Source organism: Astyanax mexicanus, chromosome 6 (genome assembly GCF_023375975.1).
Source record: "Astyanax mexicanus isolate ESR-SI-001 chromosome 6, AstMex3_surface, whole genome shotgun sequence".
In the NCBI taxonomy this organism is placed as follows: domain Eukaryota; kingdom Metazoa; phylum Chordata; class Actinopteri; order Characiformes; family Acestrorhamphidae; genus Astyanax; species Astyanax mexicanus.
The window spans coordinates 32,278,945-32,299,782 of NC_064413.1; the positions used below are offsets into that span (position 1 = coordinate 32,278,945).

The 20,838-nt window shown below is 36.9% G+C and overlaps 2 protein-coding genes across 5 annotated transcripts; both read left to right on the forward strand.

Moving 5' to 3' along the window:
- The first annotated feature begins 1,869 nt into the window (after positions 1-1,869).
- On the forward strand, positions 1,870-6,440 carry pigv (phosphatidylinositol glycan anchor biosynthesis, class V). 2 transcript variants are annotated; one of them, XM_007251786.4, is made up of 3 exons: positions 1,880-2,133; positions 4,010-5,176; positions 5,744-6,440. In XM_007251786.4, exons 1-3 carry the CDS (start codon positions 2,044-2,046, stop codon positions 6,038-6,040), a joined length of 1,554 nt encoding a protein of 517 aa, XP_007251848.3. In that variant the 5' UTR covers positions 1,880-2,043; the 3' UTR covers positions 6,041-6,440. The 2 variants fall into 2 exon arrangements, with proteins under 2 accessions (XP_049336324.1, XP_007251848.3); XM_049480367.1 differs by lacking the exon at positions 4,010-5,176 and having other exon boundaries at positions 1,870-2,133.
- Positions 6,441-7,065: 625 nt separating this feature from the next.
- On the forward strand, positions 7,066-16,761 carry zdhhc18a (zinc finger DHHC-type palmitoyltransferase 18a). Of its 3 annotated transcripts, none has more exons than XM_007251784.4 (10): positions 7,068-8,670; positions 8,757-8,917; positions 9,427-9,576; positions 9,780-9,917; positions 10,422-10,473; positions 10,943-11,045; positions 11,860-11,972; positions 12,149-12,251; positions 12,538-12,608; positions 14,370-14,459. In XM_007251784.4, exons 1-9 carry the CDS (start codon positions 8,429-8,431, stop codon positions 12,577-12,579), a joined length of 1,104 nt encoding a protein of 367 aa, XP_007251846.2. In that variant the 5' UTR covers positions 7,068-8,428; the 3' UTR covers positions 12,580-12,608; positions 14,370-14,459. The 3 variants fall into 3 exon arrangements, with proteins under 3 accessions (XP_007251844.2, XP_007251846.2, XP_007251845.2); XM_007251783.4 differs by having other exon boundaries at positions 7,069-8,670; positions 14,373-14,564; XM_007251782.4 differs by lacking the exon at positions 12,538-12,608 and having other exon boundaries at positions 7,066-8,670; positions 14,373-16,761.
- The last annotated feature ends 4,077 nt before the right edge of the window (positions 16,762-20,838 follow it).

Sequence of the window (20,838 nt, forward strand, 5' to 3'; positions counted from 1 at the left end):
ACTAAAATTACAGGTAATTTACTAGAAAAAAACTGATTTGTAATTGGCTAGGTTATGATGTAATGTAATTATTTAATTATTTTCCTAAACTTGCATTGTTTTTTAGTGTGTGGACTAATGAATAAATGCTTTATTATCAATGAACTACATTAATAATGCTTTTGGAAAATGAATACTTGATTATCAATACTTTTTAGTGCTTAGCATTCCTTAAATCTTAATATTTCAAATTTTATCAGACAACTTTTGGTGGAGGACTGATTGTAGATACTATACCCCACTAAACAATCAAAAAGGATTTTGTCAAAATGTACAGTTTCAGTAGTATCATTAATCTTTATATTACTTGTTTTGAGGTTTGAAAAAAAAATCATGGAGTTGCCCATTTAAATCTCAAGACCTTTTTTATTTGACACAATGTTTGTTATTCATTGCCAATTATTAAAAATACATTTTCTCAAAAGGAACTGTAAATGTGAGACAGATCACTGCCACACTTCTGTTGCCGTGCCATAAAGGTAGAGTTTGTTCATTCAACTGTGTTTTTACTTAATTACAAACTTTTAAGTCATTTAACTTATCAAAAACATTCTTTTTTTTTCAGGTAAATGGAGTTTAAATGTGTTTTGAAAGGTCTGCAATTTCTGCTCAGAGCATCTGAACTTTGAAGAAGCTGTTCTCAGTTAAAATTGATAGTTTTTTTAACAGGTCTTTCTGAGGTTAAATGTTTGCTTATGTTGCTTACAGTTACAGCTTTTCAAATGAGACATATTTAAGAAGACAACCACATTCACCATAACCTGTGCTGGACGCACAGATGCCGTGTTTATTTTGCCTTTAACCCATGGATGCATTAAACGCATACAGTTGTGGACATGTGCCTGGAGCAGTGGTAAGCCAACATTTGCAGGTTGCGGAACTCTGATATTGACTGTCTAACAATCAAAGGATTTACTATGAACTCAGTCACTGTCTTCCAAAACTACATCCACCTTCACAGATATTTTAGTCAGTGGCTCAGTTTCCAACTTTTTCATTTTAAGCCATTCTTGAAATCATGTCCAAAATAATTATATATCTTTACACAGTGAAAGAATATGCTCAGTTTCAGTGTCAGTGTGGCAAAGGCTACATGCACTATTATTTAAACTGAATCTTTCCCTTAAAAATTCGAAAGTTTGGACACATTAAAAGTTTTTATTTACTTTTTATATAATTTATTTTCTACATTGTAGATTATATTAAGGACATGTAAACATTTTTTTTTCGCTGCACGCATTCGCTGGTCTATAATCAGTATATTTACTAAATTTATAAATGTATATTTAGGTAGTGAACAGCAGCAACCCCAGGTCATTTACATAGTAAAATCCAGGGGACGAAAAAAAGTGTTTGGGCTCCATAATTCCCTAATCTAAACCCATGGGTTATTTGGGATGTGCTAAAGCTTCACATCGTGAAGGAACAGCAGCCAACTAGTGTTCCTGTATAGCTTCAATGTCTTCTAAATTAAATTTACAATGTAAAAAAAAAATTATAAATAATATAATAATAATAATAATAATAATAATAAAAAGGTTTGTTCAAACATTTTACTGGTACTGTATAAAGGAAAAAGCATTTATAAGAAAAATAATATTTTTTCTTTCTAAAGACGATCTCGTTTAGATACTAGTGAATAATAATAATCATAATTCTGATTTCCTGTTTGAACTTAGGCTGATTTAAATATATTTCGTGGTTTCATCTGGTTGTTTTAACTTGTTTCTCAGTATTTGATGTACATGTTTTTGTTGTATGTTTAGTTTAATTCAGTTTTATCAGTCTTTTTAAAAATGCTCTGTAATTTGCACTGTTTCAGATGGAGCGGAAAAGACTTTTATTTTGACGTATTGGTACTTCAATGCGCCGGAAGTTCCCATGTTCAGTCCTGCCTCTGTTTTTTAAAACAAAAAAATGTTTAGTTAGTTAGCTGGGTGCTTTAGTGTTACATTTAACCAGATTTAACCCAGTTTAGCGGGGCTTCCTGTGGAGAACGCGACTATGCTGTATATAGATAATCATGCTGAGCTGGACATTCGGGTGATTGTGCGTTTTGCTGCATTTACTCGAGGATTATCACTGATTTTACAGGTAAAACACTCCTTTTTTTATCGGTTTTTAGTTGCAGCGGTCTGAGAGAAGAATAAAACACGCTTTGAAAAGAATTTTACATATTTTCCCCGTTTGCGTGTGACGCCTGCACGCTCAGTGAAGTGGTAATAACATCTGACAGCCCTCCAACATTAGTATTTAACACAAGTTATTTAAACTAAAGAACTCCACTGTCGTATCTAATATATTTATGTACAATGTTGGAGTTAATAACACGGTTGGTACCCAGCTAAAAAAAAATCAACAATCTGGGCAGGCTAACTATGACCTCGCTGATCCACCAGTATGATGACAGCGTTGTTCAAACAGGTGTTCTGTCGAGTTATGCTACCTATCGAAATGTGCTACTTGGAGGCTTTTTTGTTTGACTATTTTCACGTGTTTTCCCTGATAATTCTGTTTTTCTTGAGTGCATAATACAATCTGAGCTCACTGACATTTTGTTTTTGCTTGAGTGAGATATTTTTACAACCGTGTAAAAAATTATCAAACTATAATAAAAAATAACTATAAAACTGCTTCGAATCACTTACGTTATATTGCCTTATCATTGCTCTGATACAGCGATTTAGACTATTCCAAAAAATATTACCGAGACTACCGCGAGCATGTTTTTTTTTTTTTTTTTTTTTTTTAAACCTTACCTTTTAAATACACTATGGTAGCACGGTTTGACAGGGTTGCACAATTCGACAGAACACCCCAGTCAGTAAGTAGTTTTATTGCTGTAGTCTGACGCCCTGTTTATCAAAACGAGGGAACAGGTTTTTGACTTGAGGCAATATTTAAATCTTTATTTTACCTTTACCTTTAACTCTCATTTCTACCTCCTTACTCTATACTATAGGAGAGCGATCATAAAATAAAATACATCATCTTCTGGATCCTCTCTCTCACTGTGTATAAGGACAGCATGCGTGTTCACATATTGCCACCTTGTGGTCAAAGAACTTCAGCTGTGGACCATGACTGTTCCCTGAAATGTTTTTGTCATTGATAGTTAATTTTAAATATTAATGTACCGTTATTGCAAGTGGTCAGAATTGAATCCTGATGCAAATCCTATTGAAAACATGTAAAGAGATCTTAAAACTGCTGTTGGGAGAAGCTACCCTTCAAATACGAGATACCTAGAGCAGTTTGCAAAAGAAGAGTGGTCCCAAATCCATGTTGACGGGTGTAAGAAAGAAGTTTGTTATAGGAAGCAACTGACTTTTTTTTTCCCTTTTTTCAAAGGGTGCATCCAAATATTAGGTGGATGGTAGAGAGTGATATTGCCTTAAAAAAATCAAGAAATTTCCAGGTATTTTTGCGATAATATTTCTGACAATATGGCAAAACTGGCGTTTTTTTTACATTCATTTCAAGAATATACTACTGCAACAAAATACATATTAAAGGTTTATTTAGTAAAATAGAAGAGATTTATACATTCAGTAGAAACTAAATTAATCTATAAACTTTTATCTATTTTGTAGAGAGTAACTTAACAAGACCCTGATTTTGTATAAAATAACAAGATAACAAAATAAAAGAAAATTATATGAAGTAACAATAAAAAAACTAAAGCACAACATAATTAATGCATGCATATACAAAGAAAATAAACATGTTTATAACAGAACACAAAAATTACAAAAAAATTCTGGAAGAGATACTTCACTTCACTTTCGGCAAACATTCCTGGGATGCCAATGCTTTCGGCCATGACTGTAACTGGCAAGCTCAGATTAAAACTTAGTGTTTAGATCTTGTATACAGGTTCCATTTTCTTCTTCTTCCTTTCCTCAGTGTTTTGAGCTTCATTCAAAAACAAGAAGTACTTAACTTTCTTTATTTTTTTTCTCTTACCTAGGCAGTGCTAAATGCAGCTATTTCTGATCATGCTGCAGATGCCTTCAGTCCCCCAAGATCTGAGGAACCAAAACTCCTTGACAGCAGCAATGAGATGCTACTTGGTGGCCTAAGTCACTGGGATGCAGAACATTTTCTCTTCATTGCAGAGCGTGGCTACTTGTATGAACACAACTTTGCTTTCTTTCCTCTGTTTCCACTGATCCTGCGTTCAGTAGCAGCTACCTTGCTGTGGCCTCTGAGTGCCTTTCTCACTGTCCGTGGACGTTTACTGCTGGCAGTGGCCCTGGTTAATAGTGGACTCTTTGTGCTGAGTGCAGTTGCACTATATGGTCTTAGCCGTGTGGTTTTAGGGGATCGAAAGCTTGCTCTGGTCTCAGGCCTTATATATTGTCTCACACCAGCCAATGTTTTTATGTTAGCAGGCTATTCAGAAACCCTCTTTGCAGCTCTCACTTTTGGAGGTCTATGGTTGTTGGAGAGGGGCTACACATTTAGAGCATGTCTCCTCCTAGCTTTATCTACTGCAACACGTGCTAATGGACTTGTTAATGCTGGATTCCTGTTGTACCAGCTCCTACAGAAGAGTCTTGACCAGGTCCGGGTCCAGAGCAAAGGATTTTTGTCTCAAAGGAGATGGTGCCTCTACACCATGGCAGCTTTAAAGTTCCTGCTTAGGTCAGCACTTTACATTTCAGTTGTTGCGCTGCCATTTTGTCTCTTCCAGTTCTATGGCTACTATACATTCTGCAAACCTTCTGTATCTCAGGACCAGATATCTTCAGTGCTCCTTAAATTGGCCCAAGAGAAAGGCTACAGAGTACCTAATACAGCAGCACCAGTACCAAGCTGGTGCATGAAGTCCATTCCAGTGCTGTACTCTTACATTCAAGATGTTTACTGGGATGTGGGATTTCTTCGATATTTCCAGTTAAAGCAAATACCCAACTTTCTTCTGGCTCTTCCTATTGCTACACTGAGTGTCATGGCACTCTACATCTATGTAAAGGCTAATCCACATTTTTGTAAATATCTTGGTTTGGGAGAAAGTGGACTGAAAGGAAAAGATGGAAAACCACCAACAGACTTCCACAGCACAAAGGTGTTTGTGTACATTGCTCATTGCTCCGTTTTACTTATATTTGGCACGTTCTGCATGCATGTCCAGGTAAGTTTCTCTTAAAACCATTGGCCCTTTTGTATAATTGTATAGATTCCTCTATTTTTGACACATCCCTCCATTTCAGCCCTAGAAAGGCTTTTATTTGAATTAGATGTGAGAATAAAAATTCTGAAAACAAATAATCTGTAAAATCCGAAGGTCCTTAGGTGCAGTAAAAATTAAGGAGTATAAATGCATCATTCAACAGCAAATACTTAAAGGCACATTGGAACACAGTGTAGTCTGTCCGCACATGACAATACCCTTGTTTTAGTGTCTGGATAGTTTATGGATACACTTTGACAGGATTATGTTTACACTTGCTTTAAATGTGGATGGGATCTGTTTAAGTGATTTGATGTTTACACCTGACTTATTATGTGGAAAAGTAAAATCTAAATGTGGTCCGATCACCAAATAAAAACTGAAAATGTTTCTGGCCTCATAGGTTTGTTTCTGATCACCTTATTGCATTTGATAGCAATTTGAATTGAATATTGTGATATGTGTAATGAGATCTTTACCTGCAGGATTAAATGTAGGTAAATATATAACATCTGTTTTTTTCCTTAGGTACTTACCCGTTTTCTAGCTGCCTCTTCCCCTGTGGTCTATTGGGTCAGTGCCCACTTTCTTCTCTCCAGTGAGCCTTCATTACGAGAGAATAAAAGCTTTGATCATGGACAGCGACTGGATACATTAAAACAAGGCTTTGTTGGATGTTTCTTAATGTGCATGAACAACCCCGTTACACAGCTGTTGATGCACTGGAGAACTCGCTCTTTGTCCACTCGCTGCATTCTCGGATACTTCATCTCATACTGGCTGATTGGTCTGGCTCTGCACTGTAACTTCCTGCCTTGGACTTAATATGCAAGTGGAAACAAAGATGCATCAAGAGTGTCTTCTCAGGATCTTACATTTTTTTTTTATAAATTGAAATTGAAATGAAATTGTCTACTTGAAAACATTCCTCTGTGAAGGAAGTAACTGGAGCATATTCTTATTCTTTATACATTTAAAATCAGTGAATTATAAATTGTTATAAATCCCAGTCTATCTCTTTTTTCTACCTTTACCGTTTTTTTTTTAATAAACAGATATATATTTTTTTGAAATGCTGATTTATTTATTTGTTTTTTTTTTCTTTGTGTGCTAATAGCCCTTTAACTTTTGTTGTTTTAAATGTATGTTTGATTGTGTGTGTTGTATGTACAGCAATGTGACACTGCAATTTCCTTTGGGATCATTAAAGTGCTATCTTATCTTATCTTATCTTATCTTATCTTCTTATATGAATGCACACTTTATGGACAAAAGTTCTGGGACACCTCCTCCTTCATTGGTTCTACTGAAATCAAGGGAATTAAAATACAATTTATATGCTTTTGTTAAAGTTACTGTCTCTTATGCTGAAGAAAGACTTGCTGTACGGATTTTACTGCATTCGGCAACAGGAACATTAGTGAGGTCAGGATGATTACCATTCCACTTTATCCTCAACTTTGCATCTCATCCCATAGGTATTATTGGATGAAGCACTCATCAGACATTTCATTATTATAGAGGAGAGAGGGAAATCACAATGTAACCAGAAATCACATGAAAGGTGATGAAAAAGTCAGTTCTTTTTTGCTGAATTATGTTGCTATTAAATGTTACTGACTGGGATATAAAACTTTTTTTAAAAGAACTAATAAAACACAAATGTTACAATATTATACATGGCTAAAAGATAAATAGCAATACTGATAATAAATCCCTTATAAATAAAATACTAAGTCGTACACGCAGTTATGTTGCCATTTGCTTCAAACGTCTGACAGCGATATAGTTTGGGTTAGTTTAAGCTTCTAAAGGCGGGTCGTAGACTGAGTTTGGGCTGGGGTTTTTTGTAGTACCTGGCAACCCTGTTCGCTAGAGACGACGGGTTGGCAAATAAAGTAACGTTAGCTCGTGTCATTAGCACTTAAAGCTTACAGTGCTTGTGCAGAATAGCTAACGTTACAGCTCCCCGGCTGCGTGGATATCATTAGCGTTAACGTTAGATTTACTCTTCATAACCGGTACAGACGGATGTTTAGTGGAGTAATGCCTCGTCGTGTAGCAGGACACGGTCGGTAGGCTGAAACGGCGGGGTGTGGATGGAGTCCGCGGTCAGATGAGCCGCTGGAGAAGAGCTGGAGCTGAGCGCTGTTTCAGCTTCTGGCTGACGGAGCTCACTGGATCTATAGCGGTCTACATCAGCAGCATGTCTGGGAATCCTAGCTAACCTAACCTAGCTACACAGTCTGTACTGTAACTAAGTGTTAAGTAAATGTCTAGAGTTTAGTTAGCTAGTTATCTAGCTATATTATTACCATCCATAGTATAGCAGTTAACCTACATGGCTAACTGCTTATAGCTAGCTAACTTACTGTCTTTAAAATAGTAAAGCCAGTAGGGGGTTCTTTATTGGCTAATGCTAATGTAGCTAGCGTTAGCCTAGCCTGTGTTTCGAGTATTATTAGCTAAGCTAACTAACTAAGTCACATGGTTAGCTAGTTAGATAACTAGCGTAAATTATCTGGCGAAAAAGCAATTGTAAGATGTTTAGTTAACTGCAGTCGTACGTTTTTGAACGTTTCTAAACGTTCTGTTTAGTATTGTTTACAGTGTAAAGCTAACATTAGCTTGTTAGCTGACTAGCTAAATTGGCTAGCGTTAGCTAAGCTAGGTTCGCTAGGTACTGTCTAACATACTAAGGCCAGCAGGGGTTCTTTATTGGCTAAGGCTAATGTAGTTCTAGCCTAGCCAGTGTTTCGAGTATTTTTAGCTAACTAGCTAACTTATTTAATCTACATGGTTAGCTAGTTAAATAACTAACCTTTACGTAAATTATATGGCGGTAAAGCAATTGTGAACCATATAATTATTAGTCTTACTCGTACGTTTTAAACGTTACTTAACGTTCTGTTTAGTATCGTTTACACTGTAAAGCTAAAGTTAGTCTGTTAGCTAGCTGACTAGCTAAATTGGTTAGCGTTAGCTAAGCTAGGTTCTACTGGCATCTCCGTTGGTGGCCCTCCTCTTGTTTTATTCAGTGCTAGCCAAAGCTACAGAAACACACACAAGCCGGACTACTAGCTAGTTAATCAGTTACAAGTGTTATTGTGTCTTCAGTAGTAAGATTTGTTGATTATTATTAACTGAGTAGTGATGCAGGCCTTTACTCTCAACCTCGGTTATATCTGCTAAACTCCAATTTAGTTTCTTACAATGAAAAACTGCGAATATCAACAAATAGACCCCCGAGCTCTCGGAACACCAGCCTCAACACCAAGCTCCACTCTGCCATGTGGGAAAACCAGCTCCCACCGCCCAAAAAGGAAATGGGAAGTTTTCCCAGGCAGAAATCGCTTCTACTGTGATGGACGCATCATCGTTGCCCGGCAGTGCGGTGTGCTGCCTCTCACCCTCGGCCTTATTCTCTTCACCAGTGGCCTGTTCTTCGTGTTTGAGTGAGTATTTCTGACATGGTTCAGTTGCTAGTACAGTAATAATGACAAGAACCGATACTGACTGATTTTGCCATGTTTCTGAACAGCTGCCCCTTTCTAGTGGCTCACCTCACTGTCTGCATCCCAGTGATTGCTGGAGTACTGTTTTTGTTTGTGGTCATCACCCTTCTTCAGACCAGCTTTTCAGACCCAGGGATCTTACCAAGGGCTTTGCCAGACGAGGCTGCTGACATAGAGCGGCAAATCGGTAAGAGTCTTGTCTGAACTTTGGTTGGAAGATTCAGTTCAGTTTATTGTCATTAGCAATGTGCAGGAACATTTACATTACATAAACATTTAAGGCATCTAGCAGGCACCCGTGTCCAGAGTGACAAAAGTGCTTCATTCTTTACTTTTAAAAAATCACTAGCTAATTTTTAATGTTCAAAAACTAAAAGATACATTGTTTAATTGTGTAAATACAAAAGTAAAAGATGGTATGGGCACCCTCAAGATGAGGATGATTTAGAAACACGTGTCTTCAGTTGGCATTGGTAGACTGTAAGTGACACTCACTGGGAGTTAGTTGGACCACAGAGAAAAGTGTGTATGTCTGTTCTCCACGGGTCTTAAAGGATGGTGGGTCAAGTGATGGGCACTCCTCACCTTCCTAAAAAAAATGTAGCCATTGTTGGGTCTTTTGTACAAGGTAGCTTGTTGAAAGTAGGCATTCAATATGTTAATTATGTGAGTATGCTTCTATGGTTGATTTTACAGATAACTCTGGGTCAGGCACATACCGCCCACCACCTCGGACTAAAGAGATCCTTATAAACGGGCAGGTGGTCAAACTCAAGTATTGCTTCACGTGCAAGATGTTCCGTCCACCCCGCACTTCTCACTGCAGTCTTTGTGACAACTGTGTAGGTGAGACCAAAAATCATACCAATCCTAATCCTTTCATTTTAAGCCAGGAGTTACACTCATAGTGATAATGGAATAGGTTTGAATAGTTAAAATGTTATAACCACATGTTGATGTTGTCTAATGAATGTCAGAACTTTTAACATAATATAAAATGTTTTTATGGCATTGATAATTTGCTGTTTGTTTGCTTGTTCTCCATACAGAGCGTTTTGACCACCACTGCCCATGGGTGGGAAATTGCGTTGGGAAGCGCAACTACCGATTTTTCTATACCTTCATTATTTCATTGTCCTTTCTCACCTCCTTCATCTTTGGTTGTGTGATTACACATCTCACTTTAAGTAAGTCACCTGTAGCTATCATGAGAGTATGTTGTCTGTATATGAATGTGATTGTTGTTAAAGCATCTACAACAAATGTAACCTAATTACCACAGTTACGCACTTTAGTACCCTTAAATAAAAGCTGTAAGTAACTGTAGTATTAAGAGTGTTGGGATGAGTAACTCTAAATCTGCCTTAATCTTTAACTAACAGGTGGTAGTGCACTGTCATTCACTCTGACATCACACAGCCAGATTTAAGCAGTCAGATGCTTACACAGAGTAAACAAGTGGTTGAAAGCGTCATTAAATTTACTACAAGCTGATGTGTTCTATGCTTGCTAAAAGGATAACTACTCTAAACTAGTAATTAATGTTGGGTCATAGACATTTTGAAAATCATAGTAATTTATTTAAAATGCTTACAATTAATATGACTTGTATATACGTAACGATTCCATAATTGCTTTCTGTATAATCATTTTATGAACCATAATTTGATAAATTGTTTTATTACCTACAGGATCACAAAGCGGAAGAGGTTTTATACAAGCCTTACAGGAGAGCCCTGCCAGATATCCTTTCTGTCTGCTATCTCACTGGTTTACTGCCAGGCATTGATTATTCTCTTATTTTTCATAAATTCAGTTTTTATGGACAGTCTGAGCAAATGTGGCTGTCTGTTTCCCAGACCACCACCTGCTGCTGCTACTGCCACAGTTTCCTCTTCTACTCCTAATCTCATTCATTCTTAATCACCTCAGCCAATCCATTGGGTTGTGTATCACATGTAGCTGCTGCTGCTGCTATAGACTGGCTGCCAAGCAGGTGTCCAACCTCTTAAAAGAAAACAGAGTGATGTCACTGACCAGGCAGCATGGGTTGTTTGTTTGCGTGTTTGGAGTTGGAGCAGTTGGTCCGTCTGTTCCAACAGCATAGTGCTGCAATATACATTTTTAAAGAAAGCGTTTATTTTGAAGAATATCATATATCACAGCTGATTTACAACGGAAATCTATATTTAAACCTTAACTCTTTTAGCAATGTTGTGGAGCTGGTTGTTTGTTTCTTCTCCATCTGGTCTATTTTAGGCCTCTCTGGATTCCACACCTACTTAGTAGCCTCCAACCTCACAACTAATGAAGATGTAAGTATCTCAGTGTGCACTAGCTATGACAGACCAATTGGTGTTCTCCTTATTCTTGAAAAAACAAAGGCTCCATTTATCTTAAAGCTACAGCTAAACCCAGTTTGTTCAAAGCTGAAATTATCTTTTAGCATTATGTTGTGTAACATTATTAGCTTAAAGTAGCTCTATAAGCATGTTGTTTTCTCCACTGACTGTAAAAGAGAGAACAGGATCTCCATTATTGGTATTCTGCTCTGGCATGCTTCCAATAACATTATGTAACTCTAATGAAGTGGGTAGGACAACACCAGTGAGGACTGTGCAACTCTGTGTTATCTCATTTGTTTTTGCTTAAAATTGTGTAATATTACTCTACTACTTAACCTGTCTAGAAATGCATGTTTTAAGTATGTTTTTTAGTAGTGACTCAAAACCCAATATTTTACTTCTTGACAGTAAGGGGTGCCCAGGACCCAAAAAATAACAATTCTTAAGTCAATCAGGCTTCTAATGTATTTTTTTGTTATATAAAAGGTGTTTAGGCTGAATGAAAAATTGCCCAACATTTGAATGTTGCTACAAAAAGTATAAGAGATTATGAGAACTGAGCATGTATTGCACAATAACAAATGCATAGCTTATTACTACTATACATTCTTTCTTTGATCTTTGGTGTGAAGAAACAAACACACACAATTGTTATTCTAAAATTTCCTATCTTAAGAGTGTGCTGCTAAATAAGGGGAATACATGTAGGTCGTTGCACTCAGTATAATCATCTATCATTTGTTCATATAAAATAAATAACACTTGTTATGTGTTACCTTTACAGATAAAAGGCTCTTGGTCGGGTAAAAGACCAGCGGAAGAATCAGGGAACCCTTACACCTACAACAGTATATTCACCAACTGCTGTGTTGTGCTGTGTGGGCCCATGCCTCCCAGGTGAGTACTGAAGACTAGAAACACAAACTTTCCTCACATTAGGATTAAAGATTAAAATTGTGCATAGTAGAAAACCAAACTGTGAATTTTGTTTGTTCTTAGTATTGTAAATAGCAAAATACATTAATAAAAAAAATGCTGAATTACATATTTAATAATTATATATATTGTTGCAGTCTGATTGACAGAAGAGGTTATTTACCGCCGGATGTTATCCCTCAAACTGTTAACTCTGAGGCTGATCTCCATCCATTCATGGCCAAGAATGACACCAACATGGTAAGCATATCATCTGCTCCCTTTTTATGAGGCCACTATCAGTGCTTCACTGTTTTGGAGTCATGTTTATTAAGCTTATAGAAGTACACAGGTTGATTATCTTCGTAAAGTATAGAAGTTGATCTGATCTTTATGTCTGACATGGTTTATTTTGTGGAGTTTAGTATGCTGATGCCAAAAGACAAGGACATTATGTCCTATTATGTCCTGGAGCTCAATTCATGGTTTTCTTTTAATATTGCAACTCACCCATGTATTTCATTACATAATGAGCTGATTTTAACAGGAGGACAACTGTCAGGACTTTGCTGTGTCCTGCACTGCCTGAGGACTCTGGCAGGTGTCAGAGGTTGGATGGTAAGAATGTGTTCCTGGGCGTTCTGCATGCTAGTCCTTTGCTTCCTTCTCTCATGACTAAACCACGACTTACTTAGCTCAGTGTACATTTTATGTCTTCTGTTCTCTGTTGCAACTCATATTTTACATTCTCTGCACTGTCACTTTAACTAACATTCCGAGTCTTCTATGTTGATTTGTGATGTGCAGTATGTATTTATATTGTAGCATTGCTGTAATGTACATTTGGCAGGCAAACTTTTGGGTTCACTTGATATAAAATTCTGGCCATGCAAGGTCTTAATTCCCTTTTCATTTTTTAAAACCATCATTGAAAACCATCATAACCTCCTGCTTGTTATGCACAGAAATTAAGAAAAAAAAACACAGGTGCCCAAAAGTGTGCATGCCATTATACATAATATCCAGCATTTGAAGTGGACTGGTATCTTATAGGTCCATAAAGGAAAGTCTTCTGTTTAATAAGCAGCCATATTTGCAACACTACCAAACAGGTAGTTCCAGTCATGCAACCAGGCCTCAATCTTTGTGAATGGGGAGTAACCAGTATACTCAGCATTGATAGCCAAATTTCAAAAACATATATGAAACTTATTCCATTTATAAAGCATATACGATAACACATCATGTATAATAATTAACACAAATATATGCTTGTTCTGGCTCCTGCACTTGTTGTTTTAGTTGAAGGGCAAGATACGATGTGTAAACGGACACCATGTTAAGCACTTCAAGGATTGATATTTGATATTTCAAGGTGCTGTTCAGGAGTAAACTATGAGGCGGTTTCCTAAATTAGGATTAAGGCCAGTCTTGGACTACACATCATTTTGATTGGAGATTCCTTTTTGAAGGAAAAATTTAGTCTTGGGCTAGGCTCAATCCCTGTCTGGGAAAAGTGACCCTACATGTCCTAATTCTAAACGTGGGCCTCATTTACCAACTGTTTAATAAGAAATTTCTTCCTGAAACTGCACACAGTTTCAACAAAAAATCTGACCTTGACCAACATTGTCTGGAATATCCATCAAGCTGATTGGCTCTTTTTGTTTAAGGGCAGGTACTTATCTGTAAACAGGTGCCATGTTGAGCATTATGAGAATTTATATTTTAAAATGGGGAGTCTCCACCAGTTTTTGCTCATATGTACTGGTACAACTTTAGGCACTGTAAGTATTAACCACCCCTATTTACAAGTAGGTGTGTACAGGGCTGACAGGGCTTTTGTTTCTTCATTCTTACAACCCAACCGTGGTTTTACTTACTTTGATAATCTTACACTCTTGCCATGTTTGTTTCATTTTTCATGTTAATGTAAACTTATATTTCTCATCTGATTTTCTCTTTATTTTCAGCCATTTCAGAAGCCTCTTTCCTCATAGCTCCTGGGTTTCGCAGCTTGACACTACGTTTTGTGTAGTTTATTGTAGATTGATATGTGTGATGCTTTTCCTAATTAAACCAGCTTGTCTTTTCACCCCTAGTGATTCTGGGGAAGTCATTCATTATGCATCTGTGGTTCTTGATGCAACTGCTTGCCTCTGTTGTTCTGTACTTACAAGAGCTAACCTGCTAAAATGATAAAATCTGCAGCTTCACTCGTACCATACCATCTTGTCCTCTATTTTAATGCATGTTTTTTGTGCTCTCCATTATGTGTCATTTAGTATTGTCTGGTATTTACCCCTTTAAATGCAGGACTCCTTGTTTACCTCTTTACCTTTTTGTCTCCCTCCCTTTTACCCTCCCTCTTACTGTAAGCAGTGCACACAAAGCACAAAGGAGCTTCTGGAGTCAGTTGCTCACTCTTCGCTGGTCCAGAGTACCTGCACCCCTGCAACGACTAAGACTGCCCCAGTGACTCAGGAGAGTCTCCTTATTACTGTCTCCAGCACTCTGTCAGCGTCTGGTAGGCCGCCACCTACTGGCTGCTCGGGAAGACAGGCTCGCCGCCCCACAGATAAGGCCTGCCCTCCCAGAGAGAGCAAACATAAAACCAGCTTTCGTCTGCCCAGTCCACCGTACTCGCTCAGCCATAGCCCTCTCATTCTCAGTGATGCTCCCGACGTGGGCTTTATTCCACTGACGTGAGTATAGCTGAGCCACCCCTGAAAACCCATGTACTGTCAAAAGTGGCTGAGAGGGTTTTTTTGTTCATTTAAACTCAGGATTTTCTCAGGAGACACGCCATCTTGTAACACTAGAGGATTTCCACTCAACTTAGGACCTAGCATACAGTTTTGTGAATAGCTGACTGGGCTACAAAGCTGACTTTGCATTAAGCACAGTCATTTCTTATGTGTTATCTGCACAACCTGAATAATGAGAAGCACAATACATGTTTCATGAGAAATGCTGTGTCCGAATGACGTTCCACGTTTGGCGTTCCACTAAGCCTTGAGCCATGTTTAAGCCTTTGTCCTTTAGCTTGCAATCATAGCAATAACTTAGTTTTGAAGACTTTGACTCATTTGAGGGAAAGTCTCACCTTACATGTAAAGCCAAGCATCTGACTTCTGCCATGTAACCATGTATGAAAAGGAGATGTTTGGGGGGGGGGGGGATACTGTATGTCCTAAACTTTGCCCATCCAAAGTCTGGGACTCATTCACCAACAATTCTTAAGAAAAACATTCTTCTTGAAAAAGTAATGATGCTCTAAATATTTGGCAACTAAAATTATCCGTGCTTAAAACTTACCTGCACAGTTTTTGAAGATTTTAATGTCCACTGTTTTCTTATTTAGGATTTTCAAATTTGAAAAAACATCACTAGGACAAACTTGAGAACAAATGTACAAAACATCTTAAGGAGATATTGGTGAATGAGCCCCACTGTTTGTGTATTAATACAGAGCAAGTTTGCCTTTCACTGCCTTAATCGCCTCTACTGTTCTTTTGAAGGCTTGATTTAAGTTTGAAACATTGCTGTGAGGATTTGATTGTATTCTGCCCTAACAGTATTTGTTAGATCAGTTGCTGATGTTGGATAGTTGGTCCAATCACAGGTATTGGATAGACCTCTATCACACCAGAGAATGTAGTTCTACTACTCTAAACCTAATACTAGGGTAGCTTAGGTGTTTCATTCTGATGGTGCTGATTTCCAGTGGCTATTACTGTGTTCAGTCAGCTTAAACTGGGTATGTCTTAAATTCTAGGTAAGATAATGTGGATACTTTTGGACATATAATCTTAAAAACAAACTAGTAAACAGTTGTCGGTGTTCAAGCGTGGAACAGGATGATCCCTGTGTCTTTTATTAGGAGTATTTAAAATATGCTGTTGTCCAGGAACATATTAATTGAATCTTATGTAGGGTGAAATGCCTAGGACAGTAGTCCTCAAACCTCCTAAAAAATATATAAACAATTTCAAACCCCCTACGTGTTAAGCATCGGTAAGAAAATGTTATGCTATAGGCTGCCATTTAATGAGAAAATGGACCTTTTCTGAAGGAAGATTAGATTAGGGATGCACTATTTTAAAGGTGCTGTATACGATTCTGGAGAGAGACTGTTGATGTAAACTCAACAGCAAATCCAATACATGCTTCTCTTTAGTGCTCCTTTAGAAGCTTAATCCACCAAATGCATGTTCGTTGTAGGCATATAGTAGGTTATGGGTTGGCACAGTTTTTTCAGGTACTGCTGCTGAGCAAACCAGGTGTGACTCTATCACAAACAATGTCCTGCAGGATTAGAGCATCATTCTCATCCCTTTTAACATTCAGAGATAAACTGTCCAAATTCTGTGCATGAGCATAAACACCAGACTTTTCCCAGTTCACAAATGGACTGGAATTCTTTTACTGGATCTTACCAAGTGTAGTGGATTTAAATCATATACAGCATCTTTAAAAATAGTCTTGTGCAAAATACTTTTAGAAAACCTGATCTTGGGGTTTCATTAATCAAAACAACTAAAGTAAATGTGTTAAAGTTTAAGAACCACTGTCTGGGAATTTTTTAAGTCACAATAAAAGAGTCTGTATTTATTTTTTTATGCCTTTCTATGTGAGTGGTCGGTAATGATAGAAGAACAAGATGTTACCTTTGATGTCAAGCTAGTGCATTTAAAGAAGTAATAATTGTGTAATTTTCCCCAGGGGATTATGTTAAGTTAGTGACCTACAATGTGTAGAGAAATAATGGAAACACTGGTTTATATATGGATATGAGTTGAACTGACCTTTTGTTTGGATTTCTCTGCGGGTGTCATTTGTTTTTTTTTTGTGTTGGTTCGGGGGGGGGGGGGGGGGGTAAGTCTGTAAGTAACTTTTAAGTGTTTGACTAGTATAGACAAAGTTACAACTGTCAAGTTCATTGTTACTGTAAATTATTTATATTTTAAGCACAGCATTCACAAGGACACAACGAAGTGTTGTACAATTGAAAGTAAAATGAACACTGCCAATATTTAAACAAACGTGAGAGTAGTGCTGGGCGATATAACGATATCGATTTGTTTCGCGATAATTTTTCCCTCGATGACGATGATAAGCCTGTGCAATAGAATTCGATAAACATTCATTTCCATTTCCGTCTAAGTGGCGCGGCAAACAACGAAAACACAACGTGTAATCAATCCAGAAGACGCTGGAGCAAATTAATAAATAGTTAAGAAAATTGTAATAGTTATTCTCATGCATGCAACAAAAAACCCTAAAGAATAGTGGAGTATGGCCCGACACACGCAAACAACCATAGTGTTTGTACTTTGGGAATAAACGGCCGCACTGTTCAGCACGTTTTAAATAAATTTTAAGTAAATTTTAAGCACTAAATGTAATTAATTCAATTTATATTAGGACCTCGGGGCAGGTGCTGCAAAAATGTGTATGTGGGGCGCGGATTAAAGGAAGAGGTTTTTTTGCGGAGCGGTAACAGGACAAAAACACCTTAAGAATGATGTCTAAATGACTTTCCTCTAATCTAATATAATTTAACATGGTTTAAGGATATAAAATAATTTCTAAACAAACGAACTTTTTAATATTGAGCTTATGGCCCAAGTGCAAAAACACAAAATCATTTATCATTTAGATTATCTGCCTGAACGCGAGCCCGAACCCGAGCTTGAACGCCAGCCTGACTCAGGCGCTGCATGAACTCGGGCCGGTCGAGAACACCGCTTTCCTCTCAGATTAGGCGGAAGAAAATGGTCTTTTTTTTAATGTAACAAATCACACTGTGATTTTTGTGATATTTCCCCAATTACAGCTCAGCTGCGCGTTTAAAGCTCAACGCATGAATTAATCGGTGCGCTGTGCGCCGCGCGTGCTCGCGGGGGATTTGACGCGTCTGTCAAGCAAGTTAATGGACCGTTTTGGGGGCAGAGATTAAGAAGTACAGCAGGTACATCTCAGATTTGTAGTTTAATGCTCTACTAAATTACTGGCTTTAAAACTGGCTCATGATATGGTCGGTTCTGGCTGGATTTTTTCCTGCCTACAGGCTGCATTTGACGGAAAGCAGCTCCTCAGTCAGACAACAGTGTCAGCATACAAATCGTGTGCGTTTCCTACAGGACAAACCATTTAAAAGTGCAGATAAACTCATTAAAAAATCACACAGTGTCTGTCTGGCTTAAAATACTTTTAATAAGGTACAGCTTTTAAATTAATAAATCAACATTCATTAAAAATCCGTGAGAAGTTCTGTATGCTAAATGACAAGCTAAGCTAATAAGCTAATAACATTTAATAATAACAGAAAAATAGATATGAATTTGGAAAATAACCAACTAAAGTGAGCTCAAAATACAATAATAAATATAATCTAACGAATTTCAAAATATAAATTAGAAATATTGAACTTCAATATTAAATTCAACTTCAACTACAAAAAACGCAAGGACCGATAGAACATAACGAACAGAAAAAAATAAATTTGAAATTGGAAAAAAAGTTCAAAATGCTAAAAGAAATAAAACCTAACGAATTTCAGAATATAAAATCTAAATATTGCACTGCAGCAGTACAAAAGCCTAAGTGCTTAAACAAACAAACCAAAAAACAGCCTATCACAAATCATTTTTTGAGCCCGACCCAGCTGAGGAAAAGGTGGGAAATCTTTTTTTTTCCGGCTGGGTCTTGGAAAACTTTGTGGTGAATTAAAGGGGCCGAGTTGCAATTTTTGTTTTACTTTAATCAGTTTTTAATCCGTCTTTTTAAAAACAAATATTCCAATATTGGCTGCCAATCAGTGCCCAATATTCTGAGCTCAAAAAACGCTATTCGGGCCAGCCCTACTAATCTAATATAATTTAACATGGTTTAAGAATATAAAATAATTTCTAAACAAACGAAATATTTAATATTGAGCTTATAGCCCAAGTTTTTTTTTCAGTCATGGAAAATTGGAAAAAATTGGAAAAAAGCCCGAGTTCATGCAGCGCCTGAGTCAGGCTGACGTTCAAGCTCGGGTTCTGGCTCGCGTTCATGATTAATTTGTTTTTTTTAAAAACTAATATTGGAATATTCGCTACCAATTACTGCCAAATATCCGGAGCTCAAAAAATGCTATTCGGGCCAGCCCTAATAATTATGGAGATACAGAAAAAAATATTGTGATAAAACTTCCATCACTCCCTTATTCTCTCACTAATAAAAACAAACCTTTAAGTGTGACACAAAGTGATTTGATTTATATCGTGATACATATCGATATCGACTGATATGGAAAACTATATCGTGATAAGATTTTTTCCCATATCGCCCAGCTCTACGTGAGAGTGAACTGAATTTACTGTGTGAATTTTTCCTCTATTTGAAATGGTCATCAGAGTCTTTTGTTCACTTTGATCATGTTAATGTGTAATGAGTTAAGGGTGCCAGATTAGGATGTGCCCCAGAGGCAAGCCTACATGTTTAATGCTTTTATATTCAGAAGAAGTCATTAGAAAAAGAAATAAAAACTGGTAAGGACTGCATTCATTAATTAGAGAGGGAGTGATGCAGCAACACTAAATATTGTAAATAGATTTTCCAATAAAAATAAGGATGGACATAGGAATTGATAAGCACTCTTACTCTGATATACTTTTAGAAGTCTTATATTGGTTATTAGTACCGCATTTGACCTGATCCTTGACTGCTGGACACTGTCCTGAACACAAGGTGGCGCAGTTACCCTTTTTGGTGAGCTTGTATTTTCTAAGATTGTGTTTTCTTAAGGTTAAAACTCTCTTGCAAAACAGTTTATTATTGTCGCCATCACATAAAAACTTTATCTGCGTTTTTGCCGTTTCTGACTTTTTGACAACCTAAATCTGGCAGGTGTTGTGTCAGAATGAACCAATAGAAATGCAGCAAAATGACTAATAATAAAATAATTTACATTGAATTCCATTGACATTTAAGAAGTTTTTTATCCTGTAAAGCTGACATTTTTACAATACAAGGTTTTGCAAGACGGGGACAATAATATAAATTTATTCACCAGGGTTAACATAGCAACAGCCTTTACTCTTCTGGGAAGATATTTGGAAATATTGCCATATTTTTGTTGGACAGGGTTGAGGTTGGGGCTACATCTTTATAATATTATATAAATGTTGTTTTACATTGTGTACATTCCTCTTAACAAAAGAATTGAGTAGAAAGCTTGTCTGATTCCTGACGTCTCTCTAAACTATCAAAATCATTCTTTGTTCAGTTCCACCAGCAGCTCACATGATTTACTTTAATGAAGTTAGTTTTCATAATAATGTGCCATTTGTGTCAACAGCATAGTTCAATAATTAATTCAGCTAATTTCATGCCAATGTCAAAATATTTTGAATAAATGTGTCCCAGAATTCCCTGTCCACCCTGCCATCAGTGACATCACAGCATTAGTAATGTTTTCTTTACAAGGAACTGAAGACACTTGCTTCATGTTCAGCAATTAATAATGTTAATAATTTTAATTCATATTTCTCATGTCTGCAAACACAGCAGAGGTAATGCTTGCCATGGTAACATAGCAGTGTTTATACATACAAAAGTATATTTAAAACAGAATAAGGAATAAGGTCAGCATATCTAGTTAAAAATAAAAATAAGAATTAAAGTGTAAGTAATCAAAATAATTACAAGCTATTTTTAAAGTAAAGTTGGAACAAAAGGCACAGTATTCTGATATTGATCCAATGATGGTCTGAATAAATAGGCGTTAAATTGTAACCTTACTGTAACTGTGTGATGAGAGCTTTGAGAATGATTAAGCTAACAAATAAAAAAATGCTCA